The sequence below is a fragment of the Fukomys damarensis genome, unplaced genomic scaffold (assembly GCF_012274545.1).
Source record: "Fukomys damarensis isolate Sample0158 unplaced genomic scaffold, DMR_v1.0_HiC HiC_scaffold_7, whole genome shotgun sequence".
In the NCBI taxonomy this organism is placed as follows: Eukaryota; Metazoa; Chordata; class Mammalia; order Rodentia; family Bathyergidae; genus Fukomys; species Fukomys damarensis.
The window spans coordinates 19698371-19719671 of NW_022900919.1; the positions used below are offsets into that span (position 1 = coordinate 19698371).

General features: G+C 53.7%; 3 protein-coding genes across 3 annotated transcripts in view; 1 reads left to right on the top strand and 2 right to left on the bottom strand.

Moving 5' to 3' along the window:
• Nucleotides 1-2101, bottom strand: part of Rccd1 (RCC1 domain containing 1) — a 6646-nt gene extending 4545 nt beyond the window's left edge. The window contains exons 1-3 of the mRNA XM_010621250.3: nt 1491-2101; nt 264-508; nt 3-127 (exon numbers count right to left, since the gene is read on the bottom strand). Coding sequence (XP_010619552.1) covers nt 3-127; nt 264-429 — 291 coding nt within the window. The 5' untranslated portion in view covers nt 430-508; nt 1491-2101. The remainder of the gene's footprint in view (nt 1-2; nt 128-263; nt 509-1490) is intronic.
• Nucleotides 2102-2184: 83 nt separating this feature from the next.
• Nucleotides 2185-19370, bottom strand: Unc45a (unc-45 myosin chaperone A). The gene is made up of 22 exons (XM_010621087.2): nt 19323-19370; nt 16624-16834; nt 15661-16030; nt 15289-15450; nt 15056-15092; nt 14592-14767; nt 12252-12344; nt 11597-11764; nt 10257-10425; nt 9750-9920; nt 8454-8625; nt 6826-7126; nt 6089-6183; nt 5717-5858; nt 5398-5538; nt 5089-5216; nt 4933-4999; nt 4465-4578; nt 4155-4270; nt 3146-3263; nt 2884-3039; nt 2185-2766 (listed from the first exon to the last, which is right to left on the bottom strand). The coding sequence occupies exons 3-22, from the start codon at nt 15664-15666 to the stop codon at nt 2509-2511; spliced, it is 2790 nt and encodes a 929-aa protein (XP_010619389.1). The 5' UTR covers nt 15667-16030; nt 16624-16834; nt 19323-19370; the 3' UTR covers nt 2185-2508.
• Nucleotides 19075-21257, top strand: Hddc3 (HD domain containing 3). The gene is made up of 4 exons (XM_010621086.2): nt 19075-19236; nt 19539-19594; nt 19705-19945; nt 20800-21257. The coding sequence occupies exons 1-4, from the start codon at nt 19125-19127 to the stop codon at nt 20928-20930; spliced, it is 540 nt and encodes a 179-aa protein (XP_010619388.1). The 5' UTR covers nt 19075-19124; the 3' UTR covers nt 20931-21257.
• Nucleotides 21258-21301: the final 44 nt, after the last annotated feature.

Here is a 21301-nt window from a genome sequence, read left to right on the forward strand (position 1 = left end):
GCCTGCAGCTCTGCCCGGGACCCTGAGCGGTCGCGCAGCAGCACGAGGAGACCCTCGGAGGCCCAGGCGTCCCTGCAGCCATCCGCCGAGCCTTTCGCGGAGCCTGACAGCTCTACGTGGCCTCCACCTGTGGGGAGAATGGGATGGGACAGGGCCGGCGACGGTGAGAATGTGGGGCAAACGGTGGCGCTGGGTGGGAAGGGGCCCCGAACGCTGGAGCAGGTGTGACACGTGACGGGGACAGGCAGGCGATGGGCACTCACGGGTCACCAGGGCGGTGTAGCTCCAGCTCGCGCTCACGTGGCAGATGTCCCCACCTGCCCGCAGCTGCTCCGGACTGAGCACCCAACGCCCGTGCCCCGAGACCGGCTCCTGCCCGAAGCCACAGAATCCGAATCCGAACCAGGCCCCGGGCAGCTCCTCGGTCATGCCTGGGGTCGCGGACCGAGGTTGAGGCTGGAGCCTTGGAGATTTTCGCAGATTAGCTCGGGGCTGCAGTCGCTGTTACCTGCAAAAGCAGGAGATACTATCGCACAACCAGGGGCAGAATCCGGGAGCACATATTTGCTGGCCTCGCGGGAAGTCCCGCCAGTTTAAGGTTCTTAACTGTCAGGGTGTCTCGCGGTGGCTTCACCTCCGGCCAGGATCGGAGGCCCCTCTCTAGCCAACTTTTACTTCACGCCATCCCAATCATGAGAACCAGAACTGGCCTACTCTGACGGCAGACACCAGAGCAAATGACCGTACCAATCAGAGCCAGGAGAGAGCCCCGAGCCCACGTGAGCACCGGGCCGCACGCACCCCAGTAGCCAACTTGATTCACCTGCGCCCAGTTCATTTCTTCAGTTTACAAAGGGTTGATGGGAAGGGCGCTGTTGGACTCTAAAGAAATGTTTGTAATAAATGCAAATAAAGGATCCAGCGCAGGAAGTGTTAGCTCGGTAAGTCCAGTACTTAGGGAGCTGACAAAAGTGGGCATTGTACAGCTTACTGTCCAGAGACCTGGATAGCCAGTTTTCACTGGACCACATGTGGTCACTTACTCGTTCAATAAGCCTTCACTGAGCCCTCACTCTGGACCATCGTGGATGCTGTCTGCCCCCGAGGAGCTCATACTTAACGGGGTGCACAATGGACCACCTGGGATTCCGACAGCATCGCCACAGCCTCAGTGCGCCAGGTTTGGCTTGATTAGAAATTTAAGGCATTTTCAATCTTCTAAAGTCAGCTCCTGGGCTCTCAGCCCCGTCCATGCCCACTCCCAATTCAAGGAGCTCTGACCTTGATCTCGGCCCTGTGCCCGACACCCTTCCAGCAAGTCTTCCTGAAGCACAGTGGCACCTCCAGCCCGGCGCTCGGCTCCAGAAGGATAAATTTTGAAAGGCTGCGCGCCGAAAGAGGCGGCCATTGGCTGCAGCACCCGGGGCCAATCCCTCGCGAGGGCGGTGACGTCACCGCTTGAGACGAGGCGGACTGCGGCCTGTGCTCACCTCCCAGCCACTGGACTCAGCTTGAGCGTTCAGGCCCAAGGCTCGAAGGCAATCCTGTCAGTGAAATAGGCCGGGCCGCGAAGCTCAGATTAGAACCACTGAAGGTAACTATGAACATCTGAGCGAAACTATTTGCGAAGACGATGCCAGAGACTGCTCTACACAACCATCCACGCGTCTGGGCCGCAGCTCACTACTGCCCATGCGCAAAACAGAAAGGGCCGAAAAGGAAGTGGCTGTACGAGGCACGTCTTCCTTTCCATTGATTGGCTCGGGCCCCGTCACTTACACCCGCCGGCACCAATAAACTTCGTCCTGAGCTTAGGCTGGGGAAATAGCCCCCGCCTGGCAGGCAACCACCTTTCCTTCAAACTGACTCAACAGCAGGATGAACCAGTTTTTCCACAAATGCCCACGACACAGCAATCCCAAATCCCAATCACTACCTCACTAGAGGTCACCGATCTAAAGACAGGTGTACCGAGGGTCTAGTATTTAGGCGTCTGTACCTTGAAACCATTTATTTCCACCAAATTGTATAGTTTATTGGTTACTTCCTAGGCTCCCCTTGGTGCTCCAACAGCATTAAGAATCAACTCAGTGAGTCCTTGGGAGGAGTATGCAATGGATCCCTCTTTAGAGGTGGTCTCCAACCCATCCCCTGCCCTCCCTGCCCAGGAACAGGGCACACATCTGAGCCCCAAACACTTTATTACAGAGGGCTGGCAGCAGGCTCGGTGACAGATGCTCACATGTGCTGAGGCCACAAGGTGTGCTTCTTGGGGCCCAGAATCCACAATGGGCTAGGTCTGCACCTTCCCCACTTTTGCAAGTACAGAAAATCAGTGCTCTCCCCAAGTGAGGCTGGAGGCAGGGCTGGCAGAGCAGTGGTGTGGCTGAACAGAGGAATCAGTCTGCTGGGGAGGAGCTGCTGTGTTCAGCATCCCAGACTCTCAGCCAAAGCTGCTCTGTCCTTCGTGATGGGATTGTGTGTGTGAGCCGCGGAGTGGGCAGCCCCTCACTCTCCACCTTGGTTGGGCTGGATAAGCCCATATTCCACTGCTTTCCCCAGGCAGGTGGCAGCAGCCCTTGTGACGGGGCCCTCCTCGCCCTTAGCCAGCACCGACAGGATCTCCAGCACCTCGCTCTCCATTAGGGTTCTGGCGATCTCCCTCGAGGCCTCTACCATGTTCAACACCACCACAGCCCCCCTGTGCTGCAGCTCCTGGTTGGGGCTCAGAAGCAGGGCCTGGAGGATCTCCAGCCAGTGTGTGGTCTGCGAGAAATGGGACAGGTGCAAACAAGAACATCAGGCTAAATGCTGGTGAACACATCCATTTCCTAGGATGTCCCCTGACACCAGGTAGGGGTTCATGGGTGCACAGGCACTGACCACTTGGGGGATGCGGCTGCACAGGGAGGTCCGCATGGAGGTGAGCATGGCCAGGCCCCCTGCAGCTGCCCGCTGTAGCAGTTCATCATCCTCTCCACTATACAGCACCAGCAGCTTCAGCCGGTCACTGCCCTCTGCTTCAAAGAGATCCTGTACCTGTGGCCCGGTTGGGGGAGAGGACAGTGTCAGCTGGACACAAAGCAAAACCCGGGCACAGCACCCTGTGCACCCTGGCCTGCCACAGCTCCAGGGTTACCCGCACCTCCTTGCTCATGGCCAGGTTACACATGCACTCCGTGGCTGCCCGGCGGAGCATCTCATGCTCCTCGAACATGTAGCCCTCGATCATGGCTACAGCCTTCTCCTTCAGGATCTTCTGCCTGCAGGACAGAGGTAGATGTGTCAGCACTGTCGGAGCCTCTGCCCTCCCATGGTCCCATAGAGCTGAGCCCGAGCCAAGCACCTGGCAACACCCAAGGCCCTTGTGCACCAGGCAGGAACTGTACTGCTTTCCAGCCTTCTCACCAGGCCTGGGAAATAGCACAGATTTGTACAAAATGCTCACAACTAGGAGACAGGGGACTGGGATAGTGGCAGAGGCATTTGAGCACTGCAATGTCTTAATCCTCGCCACAACCTTGCTGTGAAGGTGCAGGGGTGATTATCTTACTATCTTGCAGGAGAAACAGGCTCTGTGAGCTCTGGTGCCTGAGGTCCTGAGGGGGCCCACTGCTAGACTATACACACAACACTTTTATGTGCATTTTCTAATTTCATTCTCCCCACCACTACTCCATGAAGTATACATGCCATACTCTCATCCAGAGGGAGAAACTGAGGCAGAGTAGTTAAGTAATTTGAGGTTACACACTGGTAGCAAGTGAAGCCAGGATTTGAACTCATGTGGTATCTCTTGGCCTCATGTGCATGACACAGGAGTCACTGTAAGGCTCAGAAAAGCCAACGACCAGCTGGGCATGGTGGTACAAGCCTGCAATCCTAGCACTTTAGGAGGCTGAGGCAGGAGGATACAAGTTTAAGTTCAGTCTAGGTAGCTCAGTGACTTAAGACTGTTTCACTATAAAAAACTTTAAAAAACACTTAGTATGTCATTCCCCAGTAACACACACACACACACACACACATACACACACACACACAAACGTGTGTGCGTTCAGCAATCACCAGAGAGTGTCTTCCCAACTATAACACTCTACTGGGGTGATCCCAATCCTGGTGCCTGGTCAGGCCCCCAACCCCTTGGCCCTCACCGAAGCCTCTCGCTGATCCCGGCCAGGTTTGTTAGGGCCATGAGTGCCTCAAAGTTCTGTAGTCCTGAGCGGTCGAGGTGCAGCAGGGAGACGAGGGGCCGGACCACCTCATAGATCTGTGATACACAAGCCACCTGTCAGGGCCACTTGCCGCAGCCCCCAGCCACTGCTCAGGAGCTGCTCTCTGAGGCTGTCCCTCCCTACCCAGGCTCAGAAAGCCACCCCTTCCTGTTGGTCCCAAGGCCACAGGCCATCAAGACCCAGGAAGGGGGCAGAGGAGAAGATAGGCCTGGGGCAAGATGGCACGCACCCGCTCGCCAGGGAAGGTCATCTCTGGGTTGGAGGTGATGGTGAGCCTGGCGAGGGCCTGGGCAGCCTTGGTCTGTCCCACATCAGTGCCTTCCAGGGCCAGTGGGATCAGTGCCTGGAGGAAAGAGCCCTTCAGTGACAAGACGGAGCCAGGGGCTAAGCCCAAGCCCTGAGCCCTGGTTGTGCCCTCAGCCTTCCCCTCTTTCCAGGCTGACAATGTTCCCTCAGTTCTCCTTACAGTACCAAAGCACTTGATGCAACACCCAGATGGGGCCAGACCTGAACCGGGCTGGGTGGTGGGCCATGGAAGAAAACAAGCCAGTGAGGAGGAGGTATGCTCGGCAGAGCAAGGGGCCCTGGGGAGCCATGTCAGCCCTCCTGTCTGCAGGAAGATGGTCCTGCTGCTCCCTAACAATGTTTTCTGCCAAGCTCAACCTCTGGCACAGGCAGGTGGCACAGTGTTGCTTACCTTGCCCCCGCCCTGAGCCACCACAATGCCCCGGTCCTCCACCTCCTCCACCAGAGCCAGGAAGACCCTGTGGGGATAGAACAGGCAGCCAGTGGTGGCCTAGGGCACAGGCATGGCCTGGCAGGAGCTGGGGGTGTGGCCTCCTTGGCAGCTCACCTGGAGAGCAGCTCTCGGCAGGAATTGGTCAGCACAGGGCTCTCAGTCTTTGCCATGCATGTCATGGCTGACACCACACCAGCCGCCAGCAGCTTCTTCACCCGTGCCCTCACGAAGCTGGGCTTGTCCTAATGAGTGAGGCAGCTCAGGGACCCTTGTCCAGCTAGACTGGGAAAGGGGACCCTTCCCACTGAGGACAATGATATTCATCAAAGGGAAATGGCCAGATTCTGGGAAGGTTGCTCTACGGCAGATGCCCTAGGCCAAAGGTCCCCAGAATGGAAAGACCTGACTTCGGATGGTCCTCACCTTGGGGTGCTGCTCAGGCACGTGCTGTTTGGCGTACTTGGCCAGCTCTACCATCTTGGGGTCAGGTTCTTCGTAGTCGTAGCTGTTAGTGCAGTTGACTAGGGCTGAGGCCACCGCAAAGAGCACAGATCTCTCCTCAGACTGCCAGGGCAGAGGGGCATTCAGCAGGCCAGGTGGGGGCACAGGGAGCCTACAGTCTACCCCCAACCCCTCCAGAGAGGTCACCCTTCCTGACACCACTGGTGCCCACACCCATGGAGTAGCTGCTCTTCCTCCTGGGACAGGGTCCCCAAGGTAACAGCGGAAACCCAGGAGCTACCCTGCTGAGCTGGAAGAGAGCCTTTAGAGCGGCCCCGTCCTCCACAAACTCTTCCTTCACGTCAGCGTCAAAGGTAAGGTAAGCCAGGCCCTCCACAGCCCAGCGCCGTGTGCCTGCATCGATCTGGTCATTGCAGAGCCACCTAGGGACATGCAAGGCAGGAGACAGTATCAGACCTGGGGAGCAACAGGGGTATAAGCACAAAGGGGGGACTCCAGGGCCTGAGCACCCCTCAACACAATGGAAGCAGGTCATGTGCCAGGGTCCCAGGGATCTGCCTGGGCATGGGGGGCAGTGAGGAGGGCTCCCCACACCCACTCTCTCTTGAGTGATCAGACAGGTGAGGAGCCACAGCAATGCCACACAACTCACTTCCGACACTGCTTGGCCAGCTTGAGAGTGGAGCCTTCTGCAAACTGCTTCATGCTAAAGTCAGTCCCTCCAGCTGAGCCGAGCTTGCAGAGACCCTGGTGGAAGGCACAAGACCAGTTGATGGGCTCCTGGGATGGAGGCCTCAGCTCTAGCCTGGGCCTCCTGCATGGCTCTCTGGAGGCCACCCACACTAACCAGCATACCCCACCAGGCACCACTGCAGCATCTGGCAGCATGACCACCTATTGAGTGGCGGCCGGACAGGATGTCTGGGATGGAATGACACACGGGCCACTGCAGCGTCCTGGGCCCACTCCTTCCCAGTCTTCACTGAGAGCTGCTATTCCCTTCTACGTCATACGAAAAGCCCTTTGCAAGCAGAGCCAAGACACTCATGGGGAAAAGAGGGGCTTCAGGCAGTCAGGCCCTCATGAGACAGAAAAATCAGCACTTGGCCAAAGGAGAACCAACTTCTATGGGTCCACAGCAAGCTGGTGGAGGGCCAGAAAGTCCTCAAACCACCAGCTCCTGGGGACACTATGTGACCCCTGCAGACCCAGTGTCCTCTCTGTCCCTGGCTCACCTCCCTGATTTGACCAGAACCTCTGTGGTGAGAGGAACCAGGCCCAGGCCTCTGGCCCAAATGGTGCACTGAAATCCCCATGTTTAACGAGTGTGGGGACCTCAGGGCGGAGCACAGGCAGGATGTCCCCCGCAGCCCACCCGGCCCATCTCACCACTAGTGCCCGGATACGGATGCTGTCCTTCTCACTACGCTTGTATAGGTCTTTCAGCAGTGAGACGCCGTTGGCGGTGATAAATGAGGCTCGCTTGGCCTTGCCAGCTGCGTAGATCAGCGCCTCCACAGCTACCAGCTGCTGCTCCTCCTGCTCAGAGGCGCACAGGGCAATCACGCTCTCCATGACACCACTCAGCTCCAGGGCCCGGTTGCCAGCATCACACGGGCCCTGTAGGAGGCAGGAGACCGTCTGGATGGCCCGAAGCTTCCCAGCCAGCCCTTGGCCTTCAAACCAGCTCCTGAAGGACACAGGGTGACAGTAGTTACACCAAGGCACACATAAAGGGACACTCCTTTCCTCTCTTCCCCACTGTCCAGGTCAGAAACTGCAAGAAATGCTGCTACCTAGCTGGGCATGGTGGCACACGTCTGTAATCCCAGCACTTGGTAGGCTGAAGCAGGAAGACCGCTGTGAGTTCAAGACCAGCCTGGGCTATATAGTGAGTTCCAGGTCAGCCTCAACTACATAGTGAGACCGTCTCAAAACAAACAAACAAACAAAAAAAAGCTGCTACCAGAAGAGTGGTAAACTGGGCATGGTGGTAAATGCCTATAATCCCAGCTTTTGGGAGGCAGAGTCAGGAGGATTGTTGTGAGTTTGAGGCCAGCCGGAACTAAATAGCAAGACCCTGTCACCAAAAAAGAAAGGAAAGACTGGTATTTCCACCAGGATGACAGTCATCAATTTTTTTTCTTTTTGTGCAGCCCTGGGGATTGAACCAAAGGCTTTTACACTGAGCTACACTCCCTTCTGTTTTGAGCCAGGGTCTTGCTAAGCTGCCTAGGCAGAACTCCAGCTTGCAAGATTCCTGCTTCAGCCTCACAGAGTCCGGCATTACAGGTGTGCACTGCAAGTGTGCCCAGTACTAGTTTTCTTTCTACTTCCATTCACGCCTTCCCTGGTGACACACAGGTAACTCTCACTCTCTTCACCTGCTGATCCCCTTTCCCGAACTGCTTATGATCTGAGGTAGCTGTTTGTCTCATAATGTATCACCAGTTCATACAGTATCACAACTCCTTAAGGCAGAGGACTATCTGTATCCCTCCCGTATTGGGACAGATACAGGAAGGTGCCATAAACACAACCTGTGCTGTGCTGTGCTGTGCTGTGCTGTGCTGGGGCCGGGGATTTAGCTCAGTGGTTCTGCTGCCTGCCTTGCAAGTGCCAGGGCCTGAGTTCGATCCCCGGTACCAAAAAAACCAAAACAACAAAAACCCCAACCACAACCTGTGCTGGATGCACTGGATGTTATTAGTGGGAATCAAGCTGAGCAAACCTCCCTGTCCTGGTTACTTTGGAACAAAATGTGGGCCAGGTACAGCAGTACAGGCCTACACCTGTGCTCCCAGCTAGGTGGGGATCCAAAGCAAGGGGTCCAGGCCAGCTTAGCAAGACCCTGTCTCCAAAAAAGAAAAAATGAAACGGGCCTTGGACTTTGTCCAGCCCTCCCCAGTGCTCCCCAAAGCTTCTCTCATTGCTGAAAGCCCATCATTTCTGCCCCTGTTCTGAGGCTGCACTTTGCTGCAGTGACCTTGGTGATGGGAGGGAGTGACCAGCCTTACTTGATGTAGTTCTCACAGAGTCGGTGGAAATTTTCCCGCTCAGCATCACACTTCAGGTCATCAAAGAGCTTGCTGAGGAGAATGGAGGCGCTCATGCGGCTGTTTGCTGTCACCTCAAGCTCCCCGGTGGGGTCCTGCAGTGAGCCCCCCACCTGCAGGATCTTTTTCAGACCTGAAAAGGAACCCACTTAGACAGGACACCAGTGCTCACGCCTACAGGGAAAGGGAGGCAGCTCCTGGGGAGACACCCAGAGAAACAGGACCCCGCTTAGCTAGGCGGCCTCAGAGGTGAGGTGGCATCAAGGCACCTAGGGAACCTGGCTGGCCCATCCACCACCCGGGAGAGGCAGCTGTGCCTCGGGGAAGGCTCAGGTGAGAGCGCTGTGTGCCAGCCCCACCACAGCACAGTGCTCTGGACTCTGCCACACTACAGGGACAACACCCTGGACCCAGAGAGCCACCATGACGACCAGATAGAGGGGTGTATGCAAGGACCTGGCAGATGTGTTCAAGCAGGGTCTCTGCAAGGCTTTGCTTAAGAGAAATGTAAATTGATAGGTTAACATGTGTTTTTTTCTGAGTATAGAATACACACTCGCTACTAAAGACTTCAGCTATGTATGGTGGTACAGCCTGTGATCCCAGGACTGAGAGGCAGAGGCAGGAGGGTCATGGATTCCAGACCATCCTGGGCTACTAAGTGCTATCTCAAAATCCAAACAAACAGTCAGAGGTGGTGATACATGGCAATCTCAGCACTAGGGAGGATTGCCTGAAAGTTCAAAGCCAGCCTGAACTACATAACAAGACCCTGTCCCAAAAAACAAATCAAAAAACAAACTACTGTGTTCTCTCCTGCATGCTCTGTAGGGTATACTGCTTTTCCTGCATTTACTTGGCCCAAATTCGCTCCACAGAACCCGTTTCTTCTCCTACTTTTAATAAAACTTTGCTACTATTGAATAAAAAAAACCAAAAAACACCAAGCTGAGCATGATGGCACACATCTGTAATCCTATCACTCAGGTGGTTGAGGCAGGAAGATTGCTGAGTTCAAAGCCAGCCTGAACTGTACATCAAGACCCTGTCTCAAAAAGACAAACACCATCCAATCAACCAACCAAAAAAGACTTTAGGCCCAGAAAACTACTCTAACCTCTCCATTAACTTCACATTCCTGCTTGATGCACATGCATTTGTACATGCATGCGTGCATACATACAACCGAAGCTTGAACTCTCTGAGACCACTACATAAGTCACACAGGCATATGCTCAATCACCACTTTTCACCTGCCTTGGTCAATGACCCAGAGGGTGAGGCTGTTGTCAGGGTCCTTAGGAGATTTCCGGGGCACCGTTTTGATCAAGAGGGTCAGGGCATTGTCTCGGCCCTGGCCAGAGACGCCCACCTCAGTTAACAGCTCCAGGAGGTTACTGATGAGGACCTTCAGCTCCCGGCCAGGCTCTGGCAATGAGAACACACGCATGGTCAGCGAGACCCTGGGTTCACTCTCAGCAGCCCTGCCCAAAATAAGGGACTACACTGGGCTCCACAGTAACTGGGCTCTGTGACCCTTGACCCCCCCCCACCAAGCCGGGGTGACCCAGGGAAGGGATGCTTGCTGGTATCTGGGCTGAGCTCCAACCTCCCCCATAGGCATCTTGCCTGCTTAGACTCTTGAGTAAAATCTGGACAACTTGCACCTGCGAGTCTGGTTCCAAAAGAACCTACCTGGCTGGTCAGGCCCTGTCCCCTCTGCAACAGAGTTCTCCACAGGGCCCCAGCCCTGCCTCCACTCACCCACAATGATGGCACCCTCTTTGCCTCGGAAGCCCTTCTTGACGCCTTCCTTGAGGGCATCAAACATCACCTGCAGCAGGTGGCAGGCAGCCAGGGACACAGCCTGGTTTTCCACGCCTAGGATGGATACCACGCACCGAGTTCCCAGCACGCTCAGGGTGGCCACTGTCTGGGGATGAAAAGCGGACAGCTTCAGGTCAGCAAAGAGCAGCCACAGTGATTGCTACCTTGGAGCTAGGGCATGTGGCCCAAAGGAGAGACAGCACTAGGCAGGAAGGACCAGGGCTGTCCGATAGTGTGACCTGGCATCATGACAGATGGCTTTGTTGGAAAGGCTTCCTGAAGAGCACAGTCCAGAGCCAGAGGAGACAGGGACCATTCTGGCCCTAGGAGCAGCTGTATTGGCTCATGTTTCCCAAAGGAGACATGGAAAGCAGACCACCAGGCCCAAGGACACCTAATTCCTCCCTACTCCAGCCCTGAGGTCTGACTCCACCTGGGGATGTGGGCATGCACGGGATGGGCCTGTGAGGCCCCTACCTCATTTCTATGCTGGAGAACCCAGAAGGAGTACGTGGGGAGGTAACAGAAAGTAAACAGGTTGACCCAGAAATACAGCCTGTGCTTGGCCCAAAGACACTGCACTGGGTACTTCCCGTTCCACTTCTGACACTCAGTTGAGAGCTGGGGACATGGATTTCACCACAGTGGCCCAAGAATAGGACAGGACTGTAACTGGCAGAGAGCACAGTCTGTGCTGAGAATCAGGTCACTATGTTAATGGTAAAGATGCCATGGGTCACTCTGACCACATCATTAGCTGAGGAAAAGCCAGTCTGATCTAAACACATGGCCAGGACAAGTGCCCTTCTAAGTGCCAAAATGTGAACACCAATCAAGTCAGCAAGCCCATGTCTGGGAGCTGGCTGCAGAAAAGCAGTGCTTGGTGCTGGAAGGCTGTTTTTTTGTTGTTGGTTTTTTGTTTTGTTTTGTTTTGTTTTTGTTTTTGAGACAGGGTCTCACTATCTAGTTCAGACTGCCCTGGAACTCACTGTGTAGCCCAGGCTGGTCTTGAACTTGGAGCAATCCTCCTGCCACAGCCTCCCAAGTGCTGGGAGTACAGGTATGTACCACCATGCCCGGGTTTGGAAGGCTGTTTTTGACCTTCCTGGCACTACTCCATCCTAACTCATGTTGGCCTTTTTGGTGCTGTTTTTCTTTTTCCTCTCCTGCCTCTTACCCTCTGCCTCCTTAAATTCTTTTTGGAATAAGGTGAAGGGTAGAAGCACAGATGGATGGACAGTGCATGGATAAGACAGATGGACCTCTGTCCCGCCTACCCGAGACTGGTGCTCAGAGCAAATGCCGACCAGCGTGCGCAGGGCCGCCAGCATGAGGTCCGTCTCTCCTGTGTCCAGCAGGCGCTGTAAGAGCTGAACCCCATTGTTCCGGAAGATCTTCTCAGCTCCAGCATCCTCCCGCGCCAGCACCACCAGGTTCTGAGAAGCCTGTGTTAGAGGAAGCACACTGTGGCAATGACAGTCACTCTGCACCCAGCACAGGGCACAGCAACCAGAAGATCTGAGCTCTGAGCTTCACAGCTGCCACTCAGCAGATGGGTGACACTGGCTGTAAACCTAATTAAACTTCAGCTTCTTACAGAGAAGGAAGAACCTGCTCTCAGGGTTGACAGCGACAGTAAATGAGTCCTCAAGAACTGAGTCCCAAGCAGAGGCTGAAGGGCATGGCAGTGCCCAGTCACCCCTGTACACCCAGCTGTGGCACAGGCCCTAGCCAGCAGGACACTCTGTGAATGGGTCACCTTCCCTGGTTCACACCAGGGCCCCAGGCCCTTGGAGGCCCATTTAGGACATGTGACTCAAGGAGCCATGGGCTGCAGCAGCCAGGCCAGCAGATGTCTAAGGCCCACGCTAGCCCAGGTGTAGGATGACAGCTGTGGTGGGGGCTCCGCTTGCCGGCCTGGGCCAGGGATACCTTCTGCTTCTTCTCAGTGCCTTTCTCTTCTGGGTCCAGCAGTATCTGGAACATCTGCTCCACCTTGGCATCTGTTGAGGACATGTATCGCACCTACAACGAGCCAGCAAGAAGCAGAAGAAATTACCGCTCCTGGCTGGAGACATCGCGCCCTGGCTTGTTCTCCCTGGCTCCCATCTCTGGGCGGTAGAGCAGACAGCTGAGCTCAGGCCCAGCACCATGCCATGCCATGCAGAGCAGACTTGCTAAGAGCCTCCCCTAACTTCCCATGGTCTTTCTGTCTCTCACCTATTTCCTGCTTGCACACTAGGACAGCAGTGATACCTCAGGCAGTGCCATCTGGGAACATCTATGTCAGGGGAGCTTTGTGTGCTCCCACAGCACTGAACTCGCAGTTTGTTTATGTCTTGCAGGGAGCTGCTAACATTCCTTTGGGCTCCAGAATTCTTTTTTTTTTTTAGTCTGGCCTTGAACTCATGGTGATTCTTCTGCCTCAGCTTCCTGAATAGTGGGATTACAGATGTATACCACAACTCCCAGCCAGAATTCTCTTGATAGTTTTAAAAAATAATCTGAATGGGCAAGATCATCCCAAACCTACTCCCATACCCTCCCAGGGTCCTGGACACAGACAGTGGCATAAGCCCAGCATGTACCATTCTCTCTTCCCCCTTTGTATCCATGACAGACACGACTGATCACAGCATGTCCCCAGCTAAGCTTGGAAAATCTGCTTCCTAACCCTTCTCAACATAGCACCCTAGGTAGCTGCTGCCATTCAGAGCTGGCACTAAGAGAAAGCTATGTGCTTACCCAGGTCTCAACCTTTCAATAAGCTGTCACAGTTGTTTCCACTGTGGCAATGCGTTAACTGTCAGTAGCCAAATTATTTGGTTAATTCAAGCTTGGTTATAGCTCATGATGGTCTTTCGGTTCATTTTTATAAGTCAATTTAAAAATACATCTATTATAATAGAGGAGTGTGGTGGCACAATATTGTAACCCCTACTCTTTGGGAGGCTGAGGCAGGAGGATCGTAAGTTTGAGAGTAGCCTGGGCAACTTAGCAAGACCCTGCCTCAAATAAAAGACAAAAAACCAAAACAAAACAAAAAAAGGAGCCAGGCATGGTAGCACATGCCTGTAATCCCAGCACTCTCAGAGGCTGAGGCAGGAGGATTCAAGTCTCATGTAGGAAATTTAATGAAAACCTGTTTCAAAACAAAATAAAAAGAGTTGAGGATGTAGCTTAGTGTGAAGGCCCAAGATTCAATCTCTACAAATCAAAGTCTCCTTTGGAAGGGAGGCCCAATCCCATTCTTTTCCCCAAGGGTCACAATATTATCATTTTGATAAATAGATTTTAAAATATTTTTCATTGTCTTTACATGTATTTACCCAAGTATACCCACAAAAAATAGTATTTTGGGGGTATGCATATAGGAGATCATTCCACCATAAATAACATCCCACTTATGTGTTATTGTATATCTTGCTTTTCTTTAACTCAACAAGTATCAGAGAGCTTTCTATACAAAATGCACGGACCAGCTGGGCGTGGTGGCGCACGCCTGTAATCCCAGCACTCAAGAGGCTGAGGCAGGAGGATCGCTGTGAGTTCGAGACCAGCCTGGGCTACATAGTGAGTTCCAGGGCAGTCTCAACTACATGGTGAGACCCTGTCTCAAAAAAACAACAACAAAAAAAAACAACAAAAAAAAAACAAACACGGACCTACCTCTTCTCATCAACTACCACATAGGAGACTATAATAGGGACACCACTCAGTTTGCTTAACTATTCTCCTATTACTGGGCATGTAGGCAAGTTCCAAGTTTTCCTTACAATAAACAAGGATGGAATAAACATGCACATGCCTGCTTATGCACATGAATAAAGTTTCCTGAAGAATAACAGGAAGAAGTAAACAGACCAGGTCTTAGGTATGTTCCCTCAAAATTTTAATAGAGGGGTTGGGGTTATTGCTCAGTGGCAGAGCACTTGCCTAATGTAAGTGAGGCCCTGGGTTCATCCCCAGCGAATAAACAGATACATAAACACCATAATAGACATGCTCCAGAGGAGCGGTACCAATTTTACACCTGCCCCAGCATTCATGACTGTCCATGTCCTTCAACTTCCCCACTGAAGTGTACTCCTCACAGAGTGTACAAACTTTACATGTTTGCCAAACACCTTTGTTTTAATTTGCTTTCTCTAACCACTGGGAAAGTTGAGCATCATTCTACACTCGTTTGCCATCAGTAGCTACTCTCCCTAGTGCTGCACTACGTCCCTTCACCACAGGTCAGTGCCCTGATCACGCTCAGGCTCCACATACCTTCTCCTGAATCTGGCCCCCAATGTTCCGCAAGGCCTCCTGGAAAACTTTGCTCTTGGGCTCCAGGCTCACACATCTCTGCAGGTCAAGGACAGCCTGGTCCAGGCGGCCCAGCTTCTCTAGGGCTTGACTCCTCCGGTAAAGCGCTTTGACATCACCACCGTCCGTGTCAATGGCTGAGCACAAACAGGAGCTCTGTCAGCTCCCAAGAAGCCACTGTCTCCAGGCAAGGGCAGTAGGGAAAGATCTCGAGGGCCAGAGGAAGGTGGGGAGACGGAAGTGGGGCTTGGTACTTCAGCCTCAAAAGGTGAGGATAGCTGCGGAAAAGGAAATGCCCGAGAAAGTGGGAAAGAAAGCAAGCAGGCATATTTCAGAGCCAAGGAAGAAGATGGAGTGATGGTCCCAGAGTCCCTGCCCATCACAGAACCCCACCCACGGCGGCACACCAGGGCCCATTCCCTTACCTTTGGATGCCTCCGTTTCTGCTTTCTCATACTCTTCCTGTAAGAGCAAGATCAGGAGCCTAAGAAGAGTCATCTCCCTTCCCAGGCACTAACCGGCAACAGGAGGACTTGCTCTCCAGTCACCCGATGCCCCTCCACCCTGAGGCCCAGAGACACCGGCAACCATGAGTGGTCTGGGAAAGTGAGTGTTCAGCCGGCCGGGTAGGCAGAAGGACAGTGGCCCCCGCCCTCACCAGCTTGAGGTGGCAGGCGGCCCGGTTCCGGTGCAGGACGGCCTGGTCCTGGGGCGTGGCTCCCAGACCCAGAGCCTGGGTGTAGGCCGTCAGGGCACCCTCGTAGTCTCCGCATTTGAACAGCTCATTGCCCTCCTGGCGTAGCTGCTCCGCGGAGCTGGCCTGTGGGGGAAAGGGAGGGAACGTCTGGTGGGCTCACGGTGGCTCAGGGAAGTTACTAGGGGAAGAGAGGAATAGCTCCACGGAAGGACAGGGATGGGCCGGAGGGAAGCCTGGGAAGGGGCAGCCAGGTGCGACGGTGTGACGGACAGAAGGCTGAGTACGTATCCCCAGGACGGTGAGCCAGGGCTCGGGGGGGCCGGGACCACTCACAGTCATCACGGTGCCGAAACCCCAGACTCGCGCAGGCGCAGCGTCTGCGGTGGAGGCTACACTGGGCCGGGGGAAAACGCACGCGGGATGCCACGCCCCTTCGCGTCAGAGCTGGGCGAGCAGAGGAAGGGGTGGAGCCAAGGGGAGAGCGGTCCAGGCCCGCCCGCCGGTGTAGAGGCGTCCCTGGAGCTCCTAGTCTATTCCCGCTGGGACCTGCAGGGGGCGCGCGGTGGAGGACGAAGGGCGGGGCCTGTGGCGGAGTTCGCTTCGGCCCTGCCAGCGATGGCGGTAGAAGTGCAAGAAGTCCGCAATCACCAGGGCCACCAGCAGTAGGCTATAGAGGCCCAGAGCTAGGAGAGAGCCTGGGCCCCTGCGGGAGAGAGGCGGGAGACTATCGGGATCGCGCAAAAGTGCAGGACCTTAGCCCTGGGTAAATGCAGACTTGCATGCTCACATTTGCAGACAAGTGTAGGAGCTCCGGGATACCCCTAGCGGCTCACTATACTGTATGTAACCCACGGAGTACTTGATTCTCAGTGTTGCCACCAAGACCCACCTCTGCGTCCCCAACATATACCATGAGGCTCCCTGTTATCTGCCTGCTTTCACAGCCTCCTGACAACCCTACCCCATACTGAAGAGTACAGAATCCACCCTGTACTGGAGATTGAACCCAGGGCCTTCGCACTGAGCTACATTCCCAGCCCTTTTTGTTTTTCATTTTGGGACAGGCTCTAGGCTAAGTTGGTAAGTTGTCCAGGCTGGGCTCTAATTTGTGATCCTGCTGCCACCATGTCCGGCCGGCTACCTTCACAGTTTTTTGTGATTATGACTTATGTGGGTTTTCGCTTTGCTTTCTGTCTCTCCACACATCTGTAAGCCACAAGCCTCCCATCCCAGAATTTAGGAACACAGCCAAAGATACTGGACCGCCCTGGCAGTGTCCGGGGCTGGAGCTCTCACCTGAGGATGCGTAGGGGTGGAACAGCCGATAGGTTGACCTGATACAGGGCCTCAAATTCAGCGCGGGTGCAGCAAGAGCCCCTTTTAGACTGCAGGTGGCAGCAGTAGGCCTCCTCCCGAGAATCAGAGAGTCGAGGACAGAAGAAACCAGGGTGGTGGCGGCCATCCGCATCTCGGGTGGCCTGGCACAAGTAGGGGTGGTGAACCAGTGCTAAAGAGAGAGGCAAGAGGGCTGAAGACATGCAAGCGGCGTCTGCCCATATCCTTTTGGCCTCAGTCGAGAGAGGAAAAGGGATCGGCTCCTCTGGAAGAGAAGCGCAGCACCCTAGCTGCTCTGGGAGCAGCCTGGGGTGAGGGAGGTGCTGTACCTGAGCCGGAGTTGGGCTGGGCCAGGGTCCTCCAGCTGAACAGCAGCAGCAGCCCCAGGGACAGGCCTATCAGTAAGGGGCCGGGCCTCCTCCTCTGGCAGCCCATGAGAGTCACCTGCACCTCAATCCTGGTCCTAGGAACCCCGACATCTCTCTGTCTAAACCATGACTACAGAAAGTAAGGAATTAAAAATCAAAGAGGCTTCTCAGGCACCATTAACATAAAGCCCAGGCTCTTTTGCCACAGGCTTCTAGAAAAACATAAGCAACTCCATGGCTGTCATCTGCTGGAAAATACAGGGCCTGGAAAATATAGTGGCTTCCATCCGTCCAGGGTTTTCTGAGCTGAAGGGGAGAAGGCTCAGAGGACTAGAGGAGGGTGTGAGGGATAAAAGAGGAGTAATGCCATCAGCCTGAAGATCAGACAAGCGCTCAGAAACAAATATGTTTCTCTCTAACCACTCTGACTTCTGACTTCTAGGCTGCTGTGAAGCTCTGGGAATTCTGACAATTCCATTTGAGTCCCCAGAGACCTCAGCTCCAGCTGTGGGACTTCCCTCCCTAACCACGCAACATGACAACTACCAAGCCCAGATGAAAACCAAGGGCTTTCTTTTTCTGTTTTTTTGCTCTATGAAACTTCCCTGTAAAGAGAGATCCTTGGCTACCCACTTGGCACACCTCCTGCCTCTCCGGAGCTAGCCTCTTAATAAATATTTCCCACTGTTAACCTTCATTGTTCCTAGAATTCACCAGACATCTAACGGGTTGGGAATTTTAATATTTTCCTCATATCATTTGGAGGTCCTAGTTCATCTCCTGTATTGTCCCTGTGTCACAATGACTGGCAATTTTAGGCATCAGTCTAGGGAGTCTAGAACTGGACGCTGTAAAAGGTGGAAGCTGGATATCCCTGAAAATCCTGAAAATTACTTCATTTACTTTAGGTGTGGCTGGTCTTGACTGTCGATGGGACAGGCTAGGTGAGTCTAGGGCCAAGAAATCTATGCATTCCTAGTTTTCAGACAGATACTCCCTAAGTGATGAACATACCTACATGAAGAGCTGAGCAGGGAGCTGACCTAAAATTATGAGGTAATGAAGGAGACAGATACAAAGAGGAAGGCAGAGCTGGGCATGGTGGCACAAGCCTGTAGTCCCAGCATTTGGAATTACTTCAAGTTCAAGGCCAGTCTGGGTTATATGGCAAATTCAGGGCCAAGCTGGAATACATAGTGAGACCTTCTCTCAAAAATAAATCAAATCAAATAAAAAAGGCAAAGCTTCATCCTATTTTTAGTTACTCTTTGGGCACCTGCAGATTCGTGTTATGGAGGAAGCCCTTTGGGGGATCTCCAGGTCTCTTATCCCTCATATCTCATACCAGCCATTCCTAAGGCAGGGAATTTCCCCAGAAGGCCCAGGGCCACCAGCCCACAGAGTCGTTATTCAGGTGTTTACCCAAACAAGACAACAAGGTGCTCCCAGAACAGCAGGGAGGAGACTCAGCACCCCAGGGGCCTCCAGCAGCTGCTTGGGGACTGAAGCTGGAGATCCTTACAGCACAAGAAAGCAATGCAAATTTTGTCCTAACTCTAAGAACAAAGACAGATCGCACAGAAACATCACTGCTACCTGGGAGCCCGAATCTGAAGCAGTTAGGCAAGGATCCCAGGTCAAAATTCATTTTCCCCAAATTCAGGCCCTACCATCTCCTGGGCCTACAACAACAGGGGCCACAGTTGCAGGGACAACTATTTTTAGAGCACTTTGAGTTTTTGCTGCATTGACAGGTTAAAGATTGCCTTTTACTCCCGGGAGTGTTCTTTATCCACGGAGACCCGACAGTCCCCTGTGCCTTTCAGCCCTAAATTCAGGGGCGCATTGTGAGGCCACTGCCTAATTTCTCGTTTGTTCTTGCCGCTCTCCAAGACCGTGGGCTCCCAGAGAGCTAGGCTGAATGAGGGGCTGCAATACGGCAGGAACTCCCAACACCAGTTTTCTCTGTGCTCAGGACCTCAACCAGGAGAGGGACTCTCAGTTGCAGCAAGCCCTTGGTACTCCGGCACGCCAGGGGCGCTGCAGGCGCTCTGCCCTGAGTCAGCTACTTCTTCCCTCCGCGCCACCCGCGCGATGGGCTCAGAGGTCGCGCAGCTCTTGGAGGCTGCAGACTTCGCGGCTCGAAAGCATCGACAGCAGAGACGAAAGGATCCGGAAGGGACCCCCTACATCAACCACCCCATCGGTGGGAGCGTTGGCCGGGGAGCAGATCCTCCTGGCATATGAGGGGGTGGTGGGGGCTGACTGGGAAGGGACAGCAGAGGCACACACCTCATCGAGCGTTTCATTTCTTCCAAGCTTTGTGCCAGGCACCGATCGCGCGGTGTGCCGTTTAACGACAACCCAGGGAGGGTAGGCATGATTGTTGCCTTGGCGCGGTTGGCTGACGGAGAGGGTAATGGATTTACACGGTCACCCAGTTAGTGAGGGGCCAGATCCACAATACTGGGTCTTCCTCCCGTCTGACTTGTGCTGTGCCCCTGCCAGGTGTGGCTCGGATCCTGACCCACGAGGCAGGAATCACTGACATTGTGGTGTTACAGGTAATTTTACCCCTTGGCTACCAGGAAGCTCGGGTGGGGATCAGGAGCCCCGTTCACCAACGGGCACCCCTCCGGCGGCATCACAGGGCTCATTGGGAGCTTGTCTCTAGGCGGCTCTGCTCCACGACACCGTGGAAGACACAGACACCACCCTGGATGAGGTGGAGCTGCACTTTGGAACCCAGGTACGGCGATTGGTGGAGGAGGTGACAGATGACAAAAGTCTGCCCAAGATGGAGAGGAAGCAGCAGCAGGTGGAGCAGGCGCCACACAGCAGCCCAGGTGCCAAGCTGGTGAAACTGGCAGACAAGCTGTATAATCTGAGGGACCTGAACCGCTGCACCCCGGCGGGTACGGTCCCACTGGCCCTGAGGGATGGGAAGGGGTTGTCTTCCATCTGCAGATGGGTTGGTCAGTTCTCCCAAAAGGGGCCTGGGCATGCTCAATTCCCAAAAAGAATCCTCCTAGTATGGGCTTTTTTTATTTTTGGAAGCCCAATTGCAGCCTTTGTTTAAAACAAAACACAGCTTGTAAACTGTGATACAACTGGCAGAGCCCTTTCACGGGTATGATTTATTTACATCAAGTTTAAGACTGTTAGCAGTTCAGAGACAACAGAAAAGAATTAAATTAAGAAAACAAAACAATTGAAAATATATTACAATAACTATAAAGGACAAATACCTGACAAGACCGGTAGTGGGATCCATGACTGACATAGTTAAATCTCATGTTGTCTCACTGTGTCCTGTGTCCCCTTAGCAATAGTCTATGCTCTATGCTCCCAACGCCGCATACACCTTTGTTATAAACATTGAGTTTTAAGGAATTTGAATTGGCATGTTTTATTTAGGACAAAGTTCTGTTAATCATCACGAAATATTCAAACTTTTAGATTGGTCTCAAACTCACAGTGATCCTCCTGCCTCAGCCTCCTGAGTGCTGGGATTATAGGCGTGTGCCACCATGCCGGACTTCATTCAAATTTATTTTTACCAAGCACAAAATTGAGGTTTCTTCACTGAAAGTCATTACAGGATCAGTAAATCTTTCCTAAGACCAACACAATAGCCAGGCCAATGGAAGTTTACAGGACTGATCATCCCATAGGGAACTCATGGCCCTATACCAAGCCCTCTAGTAGGGAGGTAAAAGGCCATGCTGGCCCTGACACCCCATGAGCAGGCTTCTCTACTCTTTTGTAGGATGGTCAGAACATCGTGTCCAGGAGTACTTTGAGTGGGCAGCACAGGTGGTGAAGGGGCTTCAAGGAACCAACCAGCAGCTGGAAGAGGCTCTAAAGCAGCTGTTTAAGGAGCGAGGGCTGACAGTCTGAGTGGTGCCTGGAGCCACCTGGAGACTTGGACTCCGATCTCACCCAGACCCCCACCCCGTTCATGCTCCAGTTCTTTGGCGCCTCCTGACTGCCCTCCCTGACTCCTTTACTCAGATGCCAAAGGTTGAAATGAAGCCATATGCATTTTCTCTGAAGAGAACCGACTGAGCTGAGCCCTGGATGTGGGGCTCAGATGTATCCCATCCATTTTCTTGTTCTTTCTGTTTGCTATTTTGCATGGTGGGCTCTCTATCCCCTCAGGGATTTGCCTTGTATAAACACTGGTTTGTGAGTCATTATGGAAAATAAAGCATTTTGAGTAAAAGGCTTGAATTGCCTCTGCTCCTCCTCCTCCAGCTTCCTGTACGGGG